At 39.8% G+C, this 20,874-nt stretch overlaps 1 protein-coding gene across 12 annotated transcripts in view; it reads left to right on the top strand.

Annotated features, from left to right (window-relative positions):
- The window catches only part of FTO (FTO alpha-ketoglutarate dependent dioxygenase), a 391,784-nt gene that overhangs the window by 136,642 nt on the left and 234,268 nt on the right, over window positions 1-20,874 (top strand). For 9 of the 12 annotated variants that reach the window (XM_075940288.2, XM_075940291.2, XM_075940285.2 and 6 more), the window contains one exon: window positions 10,528-10,647. The exons of the other annotated variants lie outside the window; for them this stretch is intronic. In XM_075940288.2, the coding sequence (XP_075796403.2) occupies window positions 10,528-10,647 (120 nt within the window). The remainder of the gene's footprint in view (window positions 1-10,527; window positions 10,648-20,874) is intronic. 12 annotated transcript variants of the gene reach the window in all.

Here is a 20,874-nt window from a genome sequence, read left to right as displayed (position 1 = left end):
CAGTCACTTTCTTGCATATAACTAATACTTCCTTATGGCAAAAGTAGATTGAGTATACTCCTGAATATGGAATGATGTAGAACAATCTAGTCCAGCTAAATCTGAAAGAGGTTTGTGCTGTTAAATTCTTTGTTTTCTGCTTGGAAGAGTGGTGATATACACAGCAAAAGTAAGGTTATTGGGTGTTTTACCACATCAGCATGAAATGACAGCACAGTTGGTGGCTGGCTGGTATAAAAGAGAAGAAATATAGATCACCTATGTAGGTGGCATTTAATAACCAATACCTTTAAATAATTGACTGAGGAGCACAGGCTCACAAAATGTCAAATGATGCTGTTGGCCTTTTACTGCTCAATAAAAAATCAGCCTTTAATCATTGGTTGATGTTAGATGTAACAAGCCTGATTCCAGTTTCAGTTACACTGGTGCAAATCAGAAGTAAAAAGAGAGAGAGATCAAAATCAGGCCAAAAGTGGAGGGTTTTATTTTATTTTTAATTGTCCTTATATGTAGGTTTATTACCATTCTTACCAAGCCTGCATCTACACTTGAACTCAATTTAGTTTTAGTAGAAGGAAGTTTCCAACATAAAACTGTATCAGAGAAAGAGTGGCCAAAGATGAGGCACAGCTGTTAAGCTGATACTCAAATGTGGTATAGGACTATTCACTGATGTCAGCTACATTTTAGATGTGTGTGTATATAGAGAGAGGCACATATCTAGATTGGCTGTTTGGCTCTATGCTGCACTGGGAAGGTTTGGCGATTAAAATGCTGTCAACATGAAAAAGTCACCAAAAGTGAAAACCAGAGAAACCAGTTTTTCTGCCTCCCATTGTTGACATTTCATGGCCAGATTGCTAGCTCTCCTGTCAAGATAGAGCAAAGTAATGTGGGTAAGCATTCCACAGTGCAGTGTTGTGGGAAGGCAGAGCTGATCCCTGCTCTTCTTGGGATTCCCTCATAATTCTGTGAGCTCTTCATGCTGAGGAATGTCAAAGCAGCACAGCAGTCTCTCCAGCCCTCCGCCTATAACAGCAGTCTGCCAGCCACTGTGTTCCTGACAGGACAGAACAGGAACATTCCAATGATTTGTCGGAATAAGAAGTCCTCCAGCTTAACACTATTTTGAAATAACTGTCTTCTGTGTTAAGGCGGACTAAGTTATTTCAGAATAGCACTAGTTATTTTGAAATAGTGTTGCTGTGTAGACGTACTCTCAGATGTCAGATACTTCCCAGAGCTTTGAAAGGGGAAGGGTGCATGCCAGCAAGGTAGCAGAGATCACAAAATACTGAGCACAGCCAACTGGGCAAGCATTGTTACACTTCTAGAAATAGAAGTAGCAGAATCTTATTTTATTGTGAAAGCAGAATTGATTTACTGTCCCTAGCTACTAAATTTATCCACCATACATACACACACTCTTACACACAGTTCTACAGATGGGATATAATTACCAGCTTTGGTTGCTCACGCAGGTCACGTGGTCTAGACATGAGGAGGGAGCTGGATCATGCCAGTGCACACTGATGCTCCTGGAGGATGATTGTAGAGCCGAAAGACCCAATCCTATAGTTTTGTACCCTTCTTTTTATATGTTTTAGTCCACAGATCTTGTCCTGTACTGCTGCCCCAGGGCACTGTATGACAATGAGTCATCAGTTAACAGCAAATGGGACATTGGTGGTCTTTTCTTGATGGGGCTTTTGTCTCTCTTTCTTGGTTGGGTTCTTTTGCAGGACTTGTCTGTATTGTTCTTTGGCCATCAAGGTAGTGCTGGTAGGCTGGTCACCCAGACAGGGTGGCTTCAGGGACAGATCACTTTGCACCCCCACACACACATTCACACTTTTAAATGAGATTACATAGACACACATCTCGTTTTAAACAGAGTTAAGATAGGGCAAAATTTGAAATGGGGTTTCAGTTACTATATGGAGTCACTTTAGTTATAATTTATTAACAGTTTAAAATGTGGTTCAGTGACAATATAAAAAAAGTTACAACAACAGATTCCTCAAAAAGCAATTCTTAACAGGTTACTAACACATTAATTCAAATCCCATTCATAAAAATTGAGCCGCAATTCATAAGGGCTTTGCATAATATCATGTTGGTAGATATAATTCATTAAAAGGGCAGTTTCATTCTTCAGCCCTACATTGTGGGATACTGGCGGAAGCCACTTCTCTTGACAAAACCAACATCAGATTCACACTGGCTCTTTGTCAACAATAAAGGGAGGGTAAAAGACAAAAATTTCTCACAGGACAGGAAGTTTTTTGTTGCAAAACTGGGTGTTTTGCCTGACAAAAGGTGCATTGCAGTGTAAACGCTCTCACTGATAGAGGCAGCAGTGCAGGAGTACAGGGTATATGTGGATCCAGTGCTTGTGGGGAGCTGGCTTTTAAGGGCACTGGCTCTTACTCCCCACTGCCTTGCTGCCTCTGATACAGCAGGGGAAGAGTGCGTGAGTGTAGTCAACATGATTAACTGGAAAGCCCAGGCTTATTGGTTAATCATGTAGTCATCTACATGTTGACATCCCTAACTTTGACTTCCATCTGTTGGAGATGCTGCCTTTCTCTCTGTCTTATTTAATTTTATTCTAGGTCCTGACATGTTAAACCTAATTATTTATATAACAGACCTTTTGTTTCTGTACTGAATTTGTTCTCTTTACCTTGTTAAAAACCTTCCAATATTTGATTTTTTTTCTTCCGCAAATCTTCCTGTTTGTAGAGGGGGAAGTAGGAAGGCAGGTGCAAATGCCTCATTAACCTCTAATTGATCAAAGAAAAAGGTTCAGAGGGGTAGTGTAGGTTGTCTGGAACAGGAAAAACTTATAGTCTGGTAGCACTTTAAAGACTAACAAAACATGTAGATGGTATCATGAGCTTTTGTGGGCACAGCTCACTTCTTCAGATGACTGGAGTGTTGGAAGTCCAGATCCAAGAATAAATGGGGGAAGGATGAAGAGGGGGGAGGGGAGAAGGTAAAAAAATATGGGAGGAGCGGGGAGAGAAAGAGGCAGTGGGTAGATAAGTTTAAAAGGGAAAGCCGAGCCAGTCTATAACAGGAAAAACTGAAAAACAACAGCACCTTAAAGACTAGATAGTAAAAAGAGCCGAACTGTTAGTTTGCACTTGGAAAGGAAGAGTACTAACAAGAGATTCTGTACAGACATCAAGAACCATTGGCACCTTCATTGTTTGGTTGGTTGATAATGTCCCAGCCATCCAATATCGCGATTTAAACCATCTGCATGAGAATTTAACTTGTGAATGAAATGGAGTCCCAATCCTTCTTTGTGTATTTTGCTTGTGGAATATGTCTATAACAAAAAAGCAACTTGGAGATCCCTTAATGCAGTGGTCTCCAAACTTTTTACACCCAAGATTACTTTTTAAATCTCAGAACAAGCAAAGATCTAATGTCCCATTCTTCCCCGAAGACCCCACCCCTTCCTTAAAGCCCCACCCTTTCTATTCTCCTCCTCTCCATCACTTGCTATCCCCAGCCCTTATACACTCTGTCACTTTTTTTTCCCCAATTCTTATGTAGGACGAGGTTTTTCCAACATTTGGCCTGTCTAGACTGGACCAAATGTTAGAAAAGCCCCTTCTTTTGGAATCCCCCGTATTCTTTGTGGAACGAGGAATATAGGGGTTACTGAAAGAGAATGTTTGCTCTTCCACTAAAAAAAGCAGAAGAACAAATGCATCTCTGGATGTGGAAGAGTTTTTCCAGGATATCTCTGGAATCCTGGAAAAACTCCTGCAGTCTAGCTGTATCCTCACTGGGTTGATAGAGGATGTCTGGGCCCTGGGGTGGAAACGAGGGATTTGGGTGTGGGAAGGGGTGAGAGGTGCAAGCTCTGGGAGGAAATTTGGATGCAGGAGGAGGTGGAGAAGGGGATGCTGGCTCAGGCAGGGGTTCCAGGCTGGGAAGCGTTGGGGTCAGATGGAGGGTTGCAGTACTAAGCAAGCCACAGGCTTGTGGCTGTAAGGATGCAGGAATTTGGGTTGGGGTATGTGAGGGGCTCAGGGCAGAGGGTTCCAGTATATGATAGGCTCAGATCTAGGTTCTGGGGGGGAGGTGCAGGCAGGGGCGGATATACGGCAGGGCGAGCGGGGCGGCCGCCCCTGGCCCCGCACTTCAAAAAGCCCCGCGCATGCGCCGTGGCAAAGGGGGGCCCCGCAAGATTATGCTGCCTGGGCCCCGCAAGACGGTCATCTGCCCCTGGGTGCAGGAGTGTTATAATGTTGCTGCCAGATGGGGACTGGGCCCCAATTGGGGGTTTGTTGGCCAGGCTTCATTTTTAAATAAAACACTATGTCAAACACAAAAAGTTTCTGCATTGTCTTTATTTATGGGAAGGACAGGGAACCTGTTTTGAGTCAGGGGGTCACTGACCCACAGAAAAGTCAGTTGCGGCCACACAAAGGAGATGGGGGAAAATAGCTCCTCCCAATCCCCTCCCCAAGCCTCTCTAATGTGGCCCCAACTGTTGGTGGGAGCAGGGGACATGGTACTGTGGAAGGGTGCTAGTGTGTGCTGGGGCACGGGACAGAGTGCTGGCATGGGGACAGGGTTCTGCAGCAGGGCACAGGGGAGAGGGGACAGGGTGCCGTGGGGGCGGGGGAGGAGACAGGGTTCTGCAGCAGGGGACAGGGTGCCAGTGGGGAACACGAGAGAGGGGACACGGTGCTGGGGGGAGGGGATAGGGTTCTGCAGCAGGGGACAGGTTGACAGTGGGGGCAGGGAATCTCTTGCACCAGTCTCCTCCCAGGGCTTCCCCCCCCCTTACAAAGCATGGAAACCCCCCGTGCGTGCCTCCTCTGGGGCCAACTCCCACGGCGCAGGGAAGCCCCTGTGCGCATCTCCTCCAGGGCCAACTCCCCCTCTCGCGGCGCAGGGAAGCCCCCGCGCACACCTCCTCCAGGGCAAGCTGCTCCTTCCCACTCAGGAGGGAAGCCCTGGCGCACACCTCCTCTGGGGACCGCCCACAAGTTCCAGCACGCCCCAGACTTGAGGGAGGGGAGCAGCTAGCGCACTTCTGGAACCCCTGGAAGTGGCACGCAGCTGCAGGACTTCTGTCCACCCCACAAGAAGGTGGCACTACCTCCATTTTCACTGGAGGCAGGTAGTGGGGCTTCTTGGGGATGGGGGGTAATGAGGGGCCCCTGAATGCCTCGCGTTCGACTGGTCGAGCCCTCGCAATTGACTAATCGATCGCGATCGACCGGTTGGTGACCACGGCCTGAATGAGTGTCTATGGTGGAGATTAAAGTGTTCTCCAACAGGTTTTTGTGTGTTCCCTTTTCAGATATGATTTGTGTCCATTAATTCTTTCCCGTAGGAACTGTCCAGTTTGTCCAATATATATTGCAGTGGGGCATTGATGGCATTTGATGGCATAGATTACATTACTGGATGTGCAGATAAATGAGCCTCTGATTTGGTGGCTGGTGTGGTTGGGTCCAGTGATGAATTTGCTTTTATAGATATGTGGGCGGAGTTGGCAGCGGGGCTGATTGCAGGGCTGGGTTCCTAGATGCTTCTGATGTAGCTGTGTTGCATGGTTACCAGAAAAAAATGTTTCAAGTTGGTGGGTTGTCTGTAAGCGAGAATAGGCCTTCCCCCAAGACCTCTGAGAGTGAGGGGTCATTTTCCAAGAGAGGTTGTAGATTATGTATTGGAAGGGTTTAAGTTGTGGACTGTAGGTAATGACAAGTAGAATTCTGTTGTTTTCTCTTTTGGGTCAGTCTTGAAGTAATTCATGTCTGGGTACTTTTTTGGCTCTATCAATCTGTTTTTTCACTTCTCTAGGTGGGTATTTCAGTTTTAGGAATGTTCTTTATAGATCCTGTAGGTGTTTGTCTTTGTCTGTGGGATCAGAGCAAATCTGGTTGTATCTTAGGGCTTGGCTATATACAACAGATTGAGAAATGTGTCTAGGATGGAAGCTGGAGGCATGAAGGTAAGTGTAGCAGTTGGTAGGTTTCCAATATAAGGTGGTGGAAATTTTCCCATTATATAATTGTATTGTGGTGTCAAGGAAGTGGATTTCTCATGTGGACTGATTCAGGCTGAGGTTGATGGTATGGTGGAAGTTGTTGAAATCCTTGTGAAATTCTTCAATAATCTCTTCCATGGGTCCATATGATGAAGATGTCATTCTTGTAGTGTAAGTAAAGTAAGGGCTTTAGGGGGCGAGAGCTGAGGAAACGTTCAAGGTCAGCCACAAAGATGTTGGCATATTGTGGTGCCATGCACGTGCTCATGGCTGTGCTGCTGACTTGAATATACAGATTGTCTCTGAATCGGAAGTAGTTGTGGGTGAGTACAAAGTCATAGAGCTCTGTAATCAGGTGTGCAGTGCTATCATCAGGGATGGTGTTCCTGATGGCCTGTAATCCATCTTCATGTGGAATGTTGGTGTAAAGGGCTTCTGTGTCCATAGTGACTAGATGGTATTTTGGGATAAATTACTGATGTTTTTAAGTTTCCTCAGGAAGTCAGTGGTGTTGCGGAAGTAGCTAGGAGTGCTGGTAGCATAGGGTCTGAGGAGAGAGTCAGTATAGCCAGATAATCCTACTGTGTGCCAATGCTTGAGATGATGGGGTCATCCGAGATTTTCAGGTTTGTGTATCTTGGGTAGCAGACAGAAAACTCCTGGTTGGGTACGGGGTGAGGAGGTTTAGTGTAAATTTGGTCTTGAGTAGCATCAGAGAGCTTCATGAGCAGTTGGTTCAGGTTTTTTTGGTATTCTTTAGTGGGATCACAGAAGAGAGGCTTGTAGAATCTGGTATTGGTGAGTTGTCTGGTTGCCTCCTGTTCATAATCTGTTCTGTTCATGATGACTACAGTGCCTCCTTCGTCAGCTTGATTATGACATTAGGATGGTTTTTGAGGCTGTATATAGTATTGCGTTCGGCATGACTCAGGTTATATATTGTTGTTTGCTGACAGTGTTAGCTCAAGCATGTTTGTGGAAGCACTTGATGTAGAAATCAAGACTCCTGTTATGACCGTTAGTGGGGGTCCACAAAGAAGCCTTCCTCTTGTGGGATTGGCAGGGGGGAAGCAGCAAGGTTGGTGTGTTGTACATCGGTGTGTTGGAAGTATTCCTTCAGGCAGAGGCGGCTAAAATAGGATTCCAGATTTCCACAGAACTGAATCATATTCGTAGGAGTAGTGGGGCAGAAGAAGAGTCTTTGAGATAGGACAGATTCCTTTGCTGGGCTAAGAGAGTGGTTGGATAGGTTGACAGTGTTGCTAGGTGAGTTGAAAGTATCTGGAATGAGAGATCCTGAGGCATGTAGCAGATTGGATCGTTTATTGTCCTTTTTCTTCTGAAGTGAGATGAAGTAGTGCTTGTAGGTGGTTTGTTGAAAAAGGTGTTATTAAAGAATTGCTTTGTTTTAATGAAGAAAAGAAAAGGGAGAGACTCTGATTATAGCTTCTAAGAACCTTGGGGAAATATTTAGCACATGCTTATCTCAGGGTATGTCTAGAAGGTGATATAGAAGATAAATAGATACCAGGCATTAATCTAAAAAAATGTATTTATCTTACTGAGAATCCCAAAAGGCCTGTTACAAAAATAACTAGCAGTAACCCCCTTCTGCAGATGACTAAAGAAATGGAGACATCATGACATACAGAGGTTCCTTTGCAGAGTCAAGAGTTTCCTGACTTTCAGTTCTTGCTCTAGGTGCCAAATAACTGCCTCCCTGTACTGGTTTGTGGAGAGCAGCTTAGCAACTAACATAATGGATAAAACATTGATTGACCTTTCATCTTTATTTAACTCTGTATAGAAGCTAAGTTGAGACACTAGGTAAAATAAATTTGGACCTCAGTTTGAGATCTCTAGTGAACAGTAGTCCATATCATTAAACAAGCACATATGTCACAATTTGGCATGGTTGTCACGCTCCCCTCTAGAGGGACCAACTGATCCTGCACAAAATTAACTACCCTACCACTAAATTTTACCTCTACAACCTAGAGAATAATACAGCTCTTCTAGGTCACAAGCCACTAAGCAGCATGGCTGTAGTTGCAGCATTCATGCTGTGCTAGTAAATGGTGCTGCCACAGTTTCCATTACTGCTTGTCAGTTAAGCTCAAGATGCATTTAAAATGTAACCAGTGTGCCAAAGATTTAAATTAGATTTAATTTACATAGATCAAGGGAACAAATCAATATAATTAGTCAAAAGTCACATTGACTAAATTCACATTCTTGTCACAATGGGTCATATTGTCACATTGATTTTTTTATTTTATTTTTAAAGCAGAGTTCTTTATTGATTAATGACCCAGTATGGTTTATTTCCTGAAACATTATGGTTGCCAGGCATTATAGGGTATTGCCTTTTTAGTACAGGAGGCCAGCAAAATTATCATTGGGCATCATTTTCAGCCGTGCTGAGCACCCAGAACTCCAGTTAAAGCAGTGGAAGATGCTAGTTCTGAGAATACCTGAAAATCAGTCCCAGGCAAACCTGACAAAATGCATCTTGACACTTGATACCTGGATAATGCTTTAAGAGCAATAAACTTTACTTGAACTTTATTAGGAAGGACATATGTTGTTAAACCTGAATACTAAAAAGCTGAATGACATTCATAGCTTCCTTTCAAAACATTTAAGATTTACCTCTACTAATGCCTTCTAATCCTGTTGATATGTTTTACCAATGGGGTTGTTTTAATATTGTGTATATATAGCTTTTATGTTTAAACAGCTTTTATTTAAATCAGTTATATATATCAAACAGGCATTTAGTTAGTGTCAACTAAAACAACTTTCAGTCTTTTGTAGCTATTCTATTGATTAAAAGGTGTTTTCAGGTGAGGGCTTTAAGCCATTTTCATGATTGTTTCACCATCATAGGTTGCCCTTGTTTGCCTCATCAGAGTTCAGAAGGGGTAAACAAAAGAATTCCTTGTGGTAACAGATGAAGATTAAGGCAGCTTTGAGCCTCTGTGTGAAACATAACTACCATAACAAAGATAAATACAAAATTCTAAGACACCAGAACTGTAAGTCACTAATAAAAATTTCAACAACAACAAAATGAAAAACAGAGACCGTGGGGGTATTAAGATAAATGGAATAACTATTCTTGAACAATAATCAGTGTATTATACAGTCTTTATATTTTATAACTACACTTCTGAATTATGCGATAGCATGGTATTAAAAACAACCCCACAAGTTATCTATTGTGTTATGTGCCTTATGCCTCAGGTGCTAAAGAAGTTCACTCGAAATGTTCACGCTAATCTTTTTCATCCATGTGTGGATTTTTTCCATCCACGTGCAGAATAATTTTTATGTGCATTAAGGAATGTGCAATTGTAACCACCAGCAGGGGAAAAAACCTGCATGTGGACAATCTGCTTATCACCTGGGTGGCCTTTGAATCTCTCTAGAGCAGCCACATAAGCATGTAGTTTATATGTACCAATATGGAGATGGCGTGTGACACATCACTTCCATTTTGGTGCATATAGATGATGTGTGGCGGGAGTGGGGCTGAGTTATTGGGTGGGGGGATGAGAGAACTAGCTGGGGCCACAGGCTCAGGTGAGGCTGGGAATGAGGAGCTTGGAGTTTGGGAGGGTGCTCAGGGCTGGGGCAGAGTTTTGAGATGAAGCTGTGGCTAGCGATGAGAAGTTTTGGGTATAGGCTCCCCTCGGAGAGAAGGCTCCTCTTTCCCTCTTCTCTCACTGCAGCAGCTCCTAGTCAGCTGAGAGGCATCGCTCTGCCAGTTGTGGCAGGTCCAGTAATGCTAGGTTAGGCTGAACAAAGGGGCACCTCTCTCCCAATTACCGGAGGTCGATGCTGCTAAGGATGATGTGTGTGGGGGGGGGGGGGGGGAGAACATTGAGGAGGCATCTTGCCATCAGGGTGCTGTTGTGGATGGGGGAGAGGTACACTCCTCCAGCCCCAGCATGGGTCTCACCCGACCACAGCTGTGGCAGCTCCCTGCATGGCAGCCTTGAGATCCCGCATGGGACTCATTAGGCAGCTGAGCAGCTGCACAGATTAGAGGGAAACTTGATGGGAACTGAACTTTTTTCTCTCCCAGAGTGATAGTCTAGTTCTAGTAAGTCAAGGTTTGAGGCATGTTTGTGTGTGGTGAGGAGACTTGCACGATTTCTATCTTAACAGTACCTGTGCTGTAGGTGAAGAAGACAGGATTTGGGATTCCAGAGCTATCATGCACTTTTATAAGCACTCTGGGGCTAATCTGAAGACAGTTGACATCAGTGGGAAGTTTTGCATTGACTATGGCAGGCTTTGGTACAGATCATACATTAACATGAAAAAGAAAATAAAAAAATAGCTTGAATTTCTATGTGTAAAGTTGCCTTTGGAAACTGGAGAAACATACCTCTATCATATAAGTAGCAGTAGATATGTGAATAGATTCATGTATTTTTCCAAGTAATGAGCACAGATTATGTATGCCTTCTTACACATGATTAATCTTTTTTCAGGTTGAGTTTGAGTGGCTTAGGCAGTTTTGGTTTCAAGGCAAACGCTATATGAAGTGCACTGGTTGGTGGTCTGAGCCAATGGCTAAATTGGAAGAGTTTTGGAAAAAAATGGAGTTTATGGTAAGTATTAGCAAATAGCCTAAACTATTTTAGAACCTAATTCTGCAGACTTCTTAAGAACTTAATTCTTCTGCATTGCATGAAGAACGTCCATTGAAACTGCTTTGTAGAATCAAGCTTTAAATTTTCATTATTTGTATACTCTTTATAATGCCAGTCCTTCCTTCCAATTCTCCCATAGAGCAGGAGAAGGAATAATATAGCAAAACTAAATGAACAAAACAAAAACAAAAAAACAGGAGATGCTTCTTACAGTTTTTCTGACTACCATAAAGTATGATATCAAAGTACTGTATTATTACTTAATACTAACTTAATGATTTGTCTTCACTGGAAATTTTCAGCTCGTTTCCCAGTTTTCAGATAGCACCACTGATCTATTGGTAATAACATCTGTATGCACTTTCGCCAGTTCTTGTGCTGGCCTAAGAATGGAGAAGAATGCTAGTGAATGCTAAACAGTGTCTTGAGCAATGCTAGTTAAGTGGCTAAAATCCCCATGTCCTTTGAAAATATATCTCTGTCTTTGTCTACACTGGGGATTTCTCCCTGTTGCAGCCATTTGTGACCAGCCATTAATGTAGCTACACCTTTGCAATCTGTGATGTCTTACTGCAAAATATTTAGAAAATTCCGTACCAACACAGTTTACCATAGTGTCAAGTATTACCTATCTACAATAAGTTTGTGCACTTGTGACTGGCTGTAGATGACTATAACTAGGGTCAGGTCTCTGCATGGAATGATTTGAAAGTAAGATATAATAGTAAAGAGTTACTAGCATGGACAAAACTTATACCAGCAAACTTATACTGTTTGCTGGTATAGCTTCTTCCAGTACCCTGAATGAAATAAGTTACACCAGCAAAAATGTAGTTTTTGTTGTTTACTCTAGGAATTTTTCACTTTACTGCTATGTTGATCAGATATCACACTTCATCACACATCTGACTGACATTGCTATGTTGGCATAACTTTGTAGCCCTAAACTTGAACAAATGCCCATCGAAATCAATGAACCTGAATATCTCATTTATGTAATTAGGTTTTAGTGGCATTGAATTTGAGTCCAATCCTGAGAGTTACAACTCATCAGTGGTAGTTATAGGTACACAGATCAGGCCCCATGTGTAACTTTCAATTAGAGCAAAGTTTCTTCCTTCACCAACAATAGCAGATGACAGTTTTCAATGCACCATGAACAGAGAAATGTGTTTGCCTACTGGAGCTCAAGTTCTACAATATGAGCTTTTTCTGCAGCAACTGATATTGCAAATACTCAAAATACTGCTGAAAACCAGGACTTAGATGTTTGTTCTTCTTCCAGCTGCACAAAGAAATCAGTGTGTCCTGGATTTTACCATAAAAAAGGAAGTGATTTGTAGCTATTTTATTTTTTAATGCATTTATCTTTTCTGTTTAAATCCACTTGCACTCCAATTTTGCTGATGTTTTTGGAACTCACATTACTTTTATCTTCTTTTAAAGAGCTTTTCAGTTTATTTTTCTTTGAAATAACCGTCTACTTTCTTGTAACACAAAGATTTGGGGAAGCAGGCACAAGATTGTTTGATTGTTATTTTATAACCATTGTGTGTTGGGAACAGGGAAAAACAGCAAACTCAGGATTTCTCAAGAGCTAGGTTTTCTGCAATTGGTGTGACATTACCATGTGTCTCTAATTAGAAGCATGGTGGCGTCAGTGTATCTCCTTTCAACAGGCCTCAGGATGATATTTATCAGCAAATTGAAGGTTTAGGCCAAGACAGAAGCTGCTTCTAATTTAAATTTTAAAAATTGCTTTAATGTTTTATGATTTCTAACAGATTTATCACAATTAATTTCAGCTATTGAGGGAGACAGTAGAGAATTTTAATTGAGAATGTCTGTTGTTTTGATGAGTCTTTAAGTAAATTTGGTGCTTACTGGATGTGGGACCCAGAGGCAGCCTTTTTCTCTTCTGTTCTTTCTGTTTATACCTGCAGCATGTACCACATTCATTTAAAAACTGACAGTAGGGGGCATTGTTGAGCTGTAGTTTTAATGAAACAACAAAACTGAGAAAATACATAGAAATGTAGCATTAACTGTCAAGAATTATCCCTGTTGCTTCAAGTTAGCTGTAATCTCTAAGATTCCATAACACAGGAAATCAATTGTGGGTTAACAAATTCAACAGCAATTTAACATTAAAAAGTGCAGTGTTTTGGTGCACATTTGGATTCTATTGAAATAAGTTAAATCAAAACATTTTTGGAGGTACCTGCCAGTCTACAGTCAATACATTTCTGTAAATTATAATCATTTTAACTGAATGAATGATTATAAAATCTTTTAGTGGATAATTTAGAAAAAAAGCTAAATTTTATGTGATGTGCTACTGCTAATTTTGTCTGCATGGGAGCACTATTTAAGTATTTCAGGAAATACTTTTAAAAAGCATTGTGTTTTTTCTTCACCTCTATATGAGTTGTACAACTCCTATGCATTTTATATGTATTTATCTAGAATGTTATGAATGCAGGTCTTAGACTCTTTGTTTTTATTTTATGTTTTCCTGTTTCAAAATTATTTTTTTTAAATTATACTTTTCAAAAACTGCTTCTGATTCTGCTAGCTGTATTTTCTCCCACATCACAACAGAATAATAATTTAAAAAGTTTAACCCAATGTTTCCTAAACTCAGGGCTCTATTTAATACTTTTATACCCTGTTTTATCATAATGTTTATTCCTGGCATTTCTTTCCCTTAGGATAGTTTTACCCAGGGCTTACTCTTGTGATGTAAATGTTAAACCTTTCATTTGAATGACATTCTGATAAAACATCACATTTCCCCATAATATTACCTCATGAATTTGAGCCATTAAATCCAAAGCAGGTTGACCAGTCTTCACCTTCCTTCCTCCCCCCTTAAAAATATGAAGGCTATTCAAATTTTTGTATTTAAAAAGAAGTCATCCAAGATTAACACATTATCATGTGCAACATCAGGATAAGTGCTGACTGAATTCAAAGAAAGAGTTACCATTTGAAAGGGACTGTACAAGCTTTGCTTTCTGGGTAAAGAGAAGTCTGAAAAGCTGAAATCTCATGTGATGGGAAGAAGTCTTGCTATGGCTGTTCTGAGATTCAGTGGAGAGACAATTTGTCTCTCAGGATCTGATATCATGCAAACCTCACAAACTGACATTTATTTTACCTATAAAATGTTTAATACTGCACCAAAGCTGTGGGAAAAGAAAGAATTAAAAATAAGGAAATGGGGAAACCTAAGTCTTTTTAACTCTAAATTAAATTTGGTAAAGTAAAATGTAAATCACGGATACAGTTTGTTTGAGTTGAAAAGTGAATCGACTTTGATTTTGTATATAAATGACAAATGTTTAAGATTTTTGTTAACATATCTAATGTTCCTTTTTAAAAAATGAAGACACTAGTAGCATTTTATAGGATAAATTGTATTTCCTACTTTGACAGTCCATTTAGCAATGGAGCAACATATTTATATAGCAGTTGGCCTTAATAACCTTTATTGACTTTAGTGGGTATGAGCCAAGACTGCAATTATTAAAATGTATCAGTTTCATTGCAATATAAAATTACAACATATATAATTATGTTAGGTAGGCTAGGCTCCATTTAATCCCACCCATTTATTTAGAGATTTGGCAAGAGGAGGAAAATCATGGCACTAAAATGTACAGAAATGTAGAAGTGACTGGGAGTTGTATTTAATAACAACTGTTGGCCTCCTGTAAAAAGGTCTCACTTGAAGCATGAAACGTACAGGAGCTAAGCTTGAGCTCTTGGCAATTAATTGTCAATAAAGTAGTTTAAATTCAGGAAATCTCATGCCATTTGTTTTACTGTTTTGGCATTCTTAAACAGTTAATAATTATTAAATACAACATACCATTCATTTTAATCTATAAATGTTCTGTACATACAGGAGTATATAAATTGTATGTGATTGTAATAAATTGTGTCATTTCATACAATCTGGTATCTTTAAACACAATTGTTTCATCTTACAATTTGGGGGGATTTTATTATTATTATTATTATTAATAATAATAATAATAATATTCTTACTAATAGTACAGCTAATCACGCTCTTCCTGTTGTTATTATGCTCAGTATTGCCTTTCAATAGTTCTTTACACTTAAATTGGAATAGGAGGACCAAAATATTGACTTGTTAAATTATTTTTCTTTCCTTTTTGAATTCTATTTCATTATTGGCAACTGTTGCTATATTGAGAGATATTTCAGAGTTTCTGCTATAAGTCATGATTGTTGGGATCTTATACATTGGTGATAAAAATTGAGTCTAGATTGAAGATTGAGATATAGGATCTCAGCCCAGGATAGTAACATAATTTGTTTTCCCCAACATTTTACAAGTTTTAATGTCTATGTACATGAGAGCAAATCAGTGCCAAAATAACCATGATGATCAATAAAGCAAATAATCTGTGTTTTAAAAAGAAATCCTCTGACTTTTCTGTTACTTTGGCAATTTTGAACAACTAAATTTAGATTTAAGAAATTAGCAGGTTAATTAGTTACATTTTCAAAGCCTTGAAGAAATATTAAGGGTTTTATAAGTATCAGATAGTATAAAGATCTGACATTGACAGCCAAAAGTAGAATTAAGGCTTAAATTCCACCTCTAACTTTCCCATTGTGTTAGATATTGCAGTTGTCATAGTCATATAATGGAAGGCCTCCAACTACCAGGTGATCATATTTGCCTACTGAACTGCAAAACATGGCTACGTAAGGACTGAAATTCACCCACAACTCTTGGGCTCTCCATATCTGCTTCTCCCATACCTTTTAAATATTTTTGTTAGGTCAATTTTTATGCATACCAGCATTGAAATGTTCCTACAAATTTACCCTTATTAAAAAAAAAAAAAACCAACAACCTAATACTGACGTCTGGGTTTTTTTTTCAGTTTTTTTCTTTTTTCTAGCTCACTAATTTCTTAAACTCCAGTATTTCCAGTCCTCAGAAAAGAGAGAGCATGTTCAGCATAATTTACTAGAGAATCATTTACAAAATATATTTTAAAAAAGTGTTGTGTATCACATCTTCCTAAAATATATTTACAATCTGAGAGAATTCAGACTTAAGCCTCCAAAACAAAATGTGTGCTGAAAGCACAAAGGAGTGTGTTTATGATTCTCTTTGAAGTGTTTTTGCAACAGGATAAGGAAAATTTTTAAAACTGCCTGATAGTGTTCAGGGTAAATACTTAAACCCCTTTAGAGAATTTCACACACAGATACTGTGCAGTAGAAAAAAGGATACTTATGTTTCCTAAAGCTGCTACAGCCTACAGCTTTGTACTTAAAGACAGAGGTGTTGAATAGAATTCTACTGAGGATACATCCAGTGACAATATCTACAGGAACATCAGAGCAAACCAGTGGATAGCACTTTCTGTTTTTAACCCTTACATGAGCTAGCTGAGATCTGAGCTCTGTTGGCATGAAGCACTTCTAACATTTCTATTACTAACTGGGAGTGATGAGATGAAATACCCTGTAACTCTTATGGTATATTGTACTTAAAAAAACAACTCTTGAAAACATAAGGATTGGCATAACCCAGCAAACTCAATTTTGAGGCCTGGCTTCCCCAAATGAAAGGGCATCAGATACATGTTGGGGAGGGAGTTAGTGCAACGGTGTAAGGTAAGTGTGTGGTTGACAGGGAGGGTTACATGCAGTTTTAAATTACTAGACTTCTGCTGATTTCTGCTACAAAATTTAATATTATTTAAGTAACCCTCTGTCTGTCTGTCTCTCTCTCTAAAATACACACATCCCAATTCTACAATAAGATTTATGTAATCTAATTTCTGTGCCCATATTGAGCCCTGTATACTTGACTGGCACTCTATACAGGCATACAGATGTGCCTGCACATTATTTGTTGTGCGCATGAATATATGCGTGCACATCCACATATGCATGTGTGCATACCTTAGTGTATTGCAGTAGTTATGAACTGAGCTATTCTTCTAACTAAAGAAATTATACAAAGCTATAGATAGATATACAGTATGTCTTCAGTGCTTTATACTGCCCCATCAGAACCAATAGGAATTATATCCTAGACTTCAGCTGGAATCAGTATTGGGCCTTCAGTCAGGAAGCTAGCACGGGTTTTATATATATTGGGTATGCTATAGTTATGCTAATCTCTTGGATGAACAAACACGCACCACAGCGCATGATCTATCTTTGATCGGTTATTTATTAAAGATTTATATTTTGTCTGTTGTGGTATTATTGTACTGTCATTTTTAATAGGTGGATTATTGATCCAAAAGCTCATCATAAGTTTTATAGCCATTTCATTGTATTAATTTAATAAATCTGAAGAAGATTGTGATAACTTTCTGCTTTTTATAGAAAAAAGCAATAGCTGTGTGGTTGAAACTTTTTTTTATAAATTAGACCAATTATTCAGTTTATTTTCTGATATACTTCAAGTAAATGGCTATTAGTTTTGAGTTGCAGAGCAACAGTAATGATCAGAAACACAAAACTTCTATTTTGTTTGTACTCGTTATTTAGGTTGTGTGTGTGTAAAAAATATGTTGTTTTGAGTTTAAAAAAAGTTCTAACCAGAGAAGTTTTTATTATGTTATAAACTAAGGGAAAAAAATCAAATAACTGTGATAAAATTGTCATAATTTGCTGTAATTTTTTCACAATACAGCGAATACCTTTTTTACTGTTAGCTCCTTTTAGTGACTTTATCATTATTTTTAATAGGTGTTACCATTCCTGTAGTAGCTGCCTAGGCCAAGTGGAAATTCTGAATAGTGAAACAGATGCAGTTGCAGTTTACTTAGAATTTCTAAATGTGGGTAGGGTCAAAAGAGAAGATGCTTTTCTAGCAGTCACTGTTTCCAGGAACTGTGTTGTTCCTATTCTGTGTGATCACCAATCCTTTCTTATTAGCAAAATCATTGGGTGACTATCTCTTTTTGTATCTACTACAATTTTTCTAGCATTTCACTAGAAAATGACAGCCTGCTTTTTACAGGTAAGTTCAGAATAATACAGTGAATAACAATATAAGACACTGTGGTCTGGTTGGATTAGGCCTGGAAATGGTTCCATTCTAGTTCCATTGCCGATTTTGTGTAATCTAGGCAAGTAATTTAAGCTTGATTTTTACAATCTGGTGGACAGATTGACATTTCTGTGTTTTAAAATAAGTATTTAGGTGGCGAACTTTAAGCATTGTTTTCAGCCTCAGTCACCGCATGTGATTTTTACCATAGCTGCAAATATTCCAACATTATGATAGCTGTAAAAGAACTATTCACTGTCATCTTGCCAGTGAGAGAGAAGATTTGAATCACTGGAGATCTGCGTGGGCATGAGGTTTACCCACATAGATCCAATTGTATAATAAGAGTGGGTGACGACAAGCCGAGCTTCAGGGGACTGTGCATTTGGGCAAAGTTCTGCCTCTGTGAATCTACTTGCAGGAGGTAGTCCCATGTGGCATATCCTGATCATTCACCATATAACATCCAGGGGTCCATTTCAGTTTCTAGTTGTGGCTCTTATGAGCTCTTGGGCAAGACTTTCTGCACTTTTCATTTATTTTGTTTACTACACATACTTCCGTTTAGTAATCCTGAAGCTGTAGTCACAATAAAATGCAGCTTATCTATTAATGTTTACCGTGCTGCAGCAGGCAAGTAATTATTGGCTTTTCTCAAATGTCTGTACTTAACAACGGTTTTGGCAGCCCTTCTTGGACTGCCAGTGCCTCTGAACTCTATATTATTCTCATGGCAAAGGCTTTATATTAAGGTTTAGGTGTAACAAATCTTCTTAAGTTATTTTCTATGTAATAATGTGATTGTTTATCACAATTGGACTAAATGGCATCCCTTTTCATAAGGCTCATTTTGAATGTTTTAAAAATAATAGTAATAGTGTGGGGCAATGGGGCAATTCGGATCTGGAGTCAGTGAGCATGGTGTAAATGGAGTTAAACCTATGATGCATGTGCCCCAGTACCTAGCAAGTGACATTCAGCAAAGTGTATTATTAATGGTTAAGAGAAATTGTTACAAATTGTGTTGCCTAAATGTTTAGAATCAATATAGTTATGCAAAAACTAACATGATATACATTCACATATGTATGTTTAATAATAACATTTTGCCTTCTGTCTCAAGTGCCCACCAACTCTCTGCGGGCAGTCTGGCTATTTTGCAGTTGGTATTGTCGGTCACAGTTTAAACTGTATAAACTTACATAGTAATTCAGTGGCAAAGAAAGTAATAGCAGTTAGATTGTCCTTTTTTACCCATTGCGTTGCTTTAAGTATTAGGCTTTATCTTCTGTTCCATTTCATATTTCTGTCTAGTGAAATGGCAGTTCTAAGCTGCAAACGCTTTGCAGTATCAGGCCTTTAGGGGTAGTGGTGTAGCTAGGACAGGAAAAGTGGGTGGGCCCTGGCTTTCAGGTGGATGGACAATGATGGAGGGTGAGGAGGGATGAAAGGGAAGGGGGACAGGAAGGATCTGGTGCCCTAGGAACAGAGAGGAAGGCAGGAAGGATTTGATGCTCTGGGGAGGGGGCCAGAGCAGGGAGGTAGTGAAGGAGGAATCCAGTGTCTTGAGGAGGGAATTAGGAAGGAGTGGGGGCTTATTTTCCCCCACCTACACCCCTTACCACTCAGCAGGCACCTAGGGCACACAGGCTGCAGGGCATGCCCATGGGGAGGAGAGCGACCCCACCAGTGTGTGAGCTCCACCTGCCCCTCCAACCCGTAGCTGGATGTCTATCAGCCCGACTGTCCCCCCTCCTTCCCCCCCTGCTAGCGTCATGCAGTGCTGTCCCAGTTTCCAGTGCACCTAGTAGTCCTGCCTAGCCTTGCCTCTACAAGACACGCTCCATGCACAGCACTGGGCTGAACACCAGGGCAGGGGTGCATGGCACTGGCAGAAAGGAGTGCGACCAAGCTGATGGGGCCTGAATGTTAAGTGGATGGGCCATGGCCCACTCAGGCCCACCCATCACTACGCCCCTGGTTTAGGGTTTACACCTTTGCACAAAAATAAAGAATGAGCATCTTATTTCATTATAATGTTACGTGTTAATGGAGAAGAATTTGGATGGCAAGTGCACAGAGGCAGAGCACCTACTTGAAAACTTTTATCAGAGACCATTTTCTACCCACTGTATGCCAGCCATTTCTTCATGGAGAGTGGGACAGAGACATGGCATCTCTTTCCTCTGTGACGTGCACTCAAGACAGGTGGGATGGAGCAAAATACAAACTTTGTCATGCTTTATGGCATTTATTTGGGCGCACAATGGTAGGTGCACAAGGAACCCTAAATTAGTCTGTCGTCATACTGATTTTGAGAGGTTTAAAAACTCACTGATGATAAATAATATTATTTTGCCCATATATAGGTCTTCTCTAGTTATTCCTAAGCAATCTGTTCATTAATGAAGCAACACAGTAATTGTCATAGTCTCTCTGAGAAATCACAATAAACTGAGATGTACTATCCTACAACAGTTTTGAAAATGTACACGAAATGTGGCAACTGCTTAGTTTGAGTGCGCTCTTGTGTTTTATTTATACATAATCTGTGTGTATATATATGTATGTAAATATAGTTGTCATCCCTAGAACTATTGTAATTTCTCTAAGGTACTGTGTTAATCAAAAATGTATAGTGCCCATGAAGCTTGTAAAAATTGAAGCTGAAAAGACAGAGAAATCACTGCTGAAATCTCATATGATGAAAATGTTTATCTAAAGAAAACAAAAGAAGCCAATGAGGTCGCTGTTTCTCTTAATAAATATATTACCATTTAAAATCAGGATAAAAGGGATGGTTTCTCAATTCTTTTTTCCTTTTTTTAAGTCTTTTAGATGTTCTTGTTAAATCTAAAATATTGTAATTGAATCACAGCATTAAATGGCTTTTCTGACAAAGCAGAAGATTTGAGCTCTTTACTGCTAGTTTCAAAAGTAATATATATAGAAAGAGCACAGACACAAAAATTGAGCACATAGATGTATAATCCCAAAGGAATAAACTGACTTTTGCTAGACAAGCTGAAAGCTGATTAAAATATTTCTCATCCTTTGGGTATGCAACAGCTTTTGATGATGGAGAGTGTATTAATATTCAGCTTAGCTGCTTGTCGACACTTCAGACA

This window comes from Pelodiscus sinensis, chromosome 12, assembly GCF_052426305.1.
Source record: "Pelodiscus sinensis isolate ZL-2025 chromosome 12, ASM5242630v1, whole genome shotgun sequence".
Taxonomy (NCBI): Eukaryota; Metazoa; Chordata; order Testudines; family Trionychidae; genus Pelodiscus; species Pelodiscus sinensis.
Note: the sequence above shows the minus strand (reverse complement) of the source record. Positions and strands in the feature narration are given on the sequence as shown.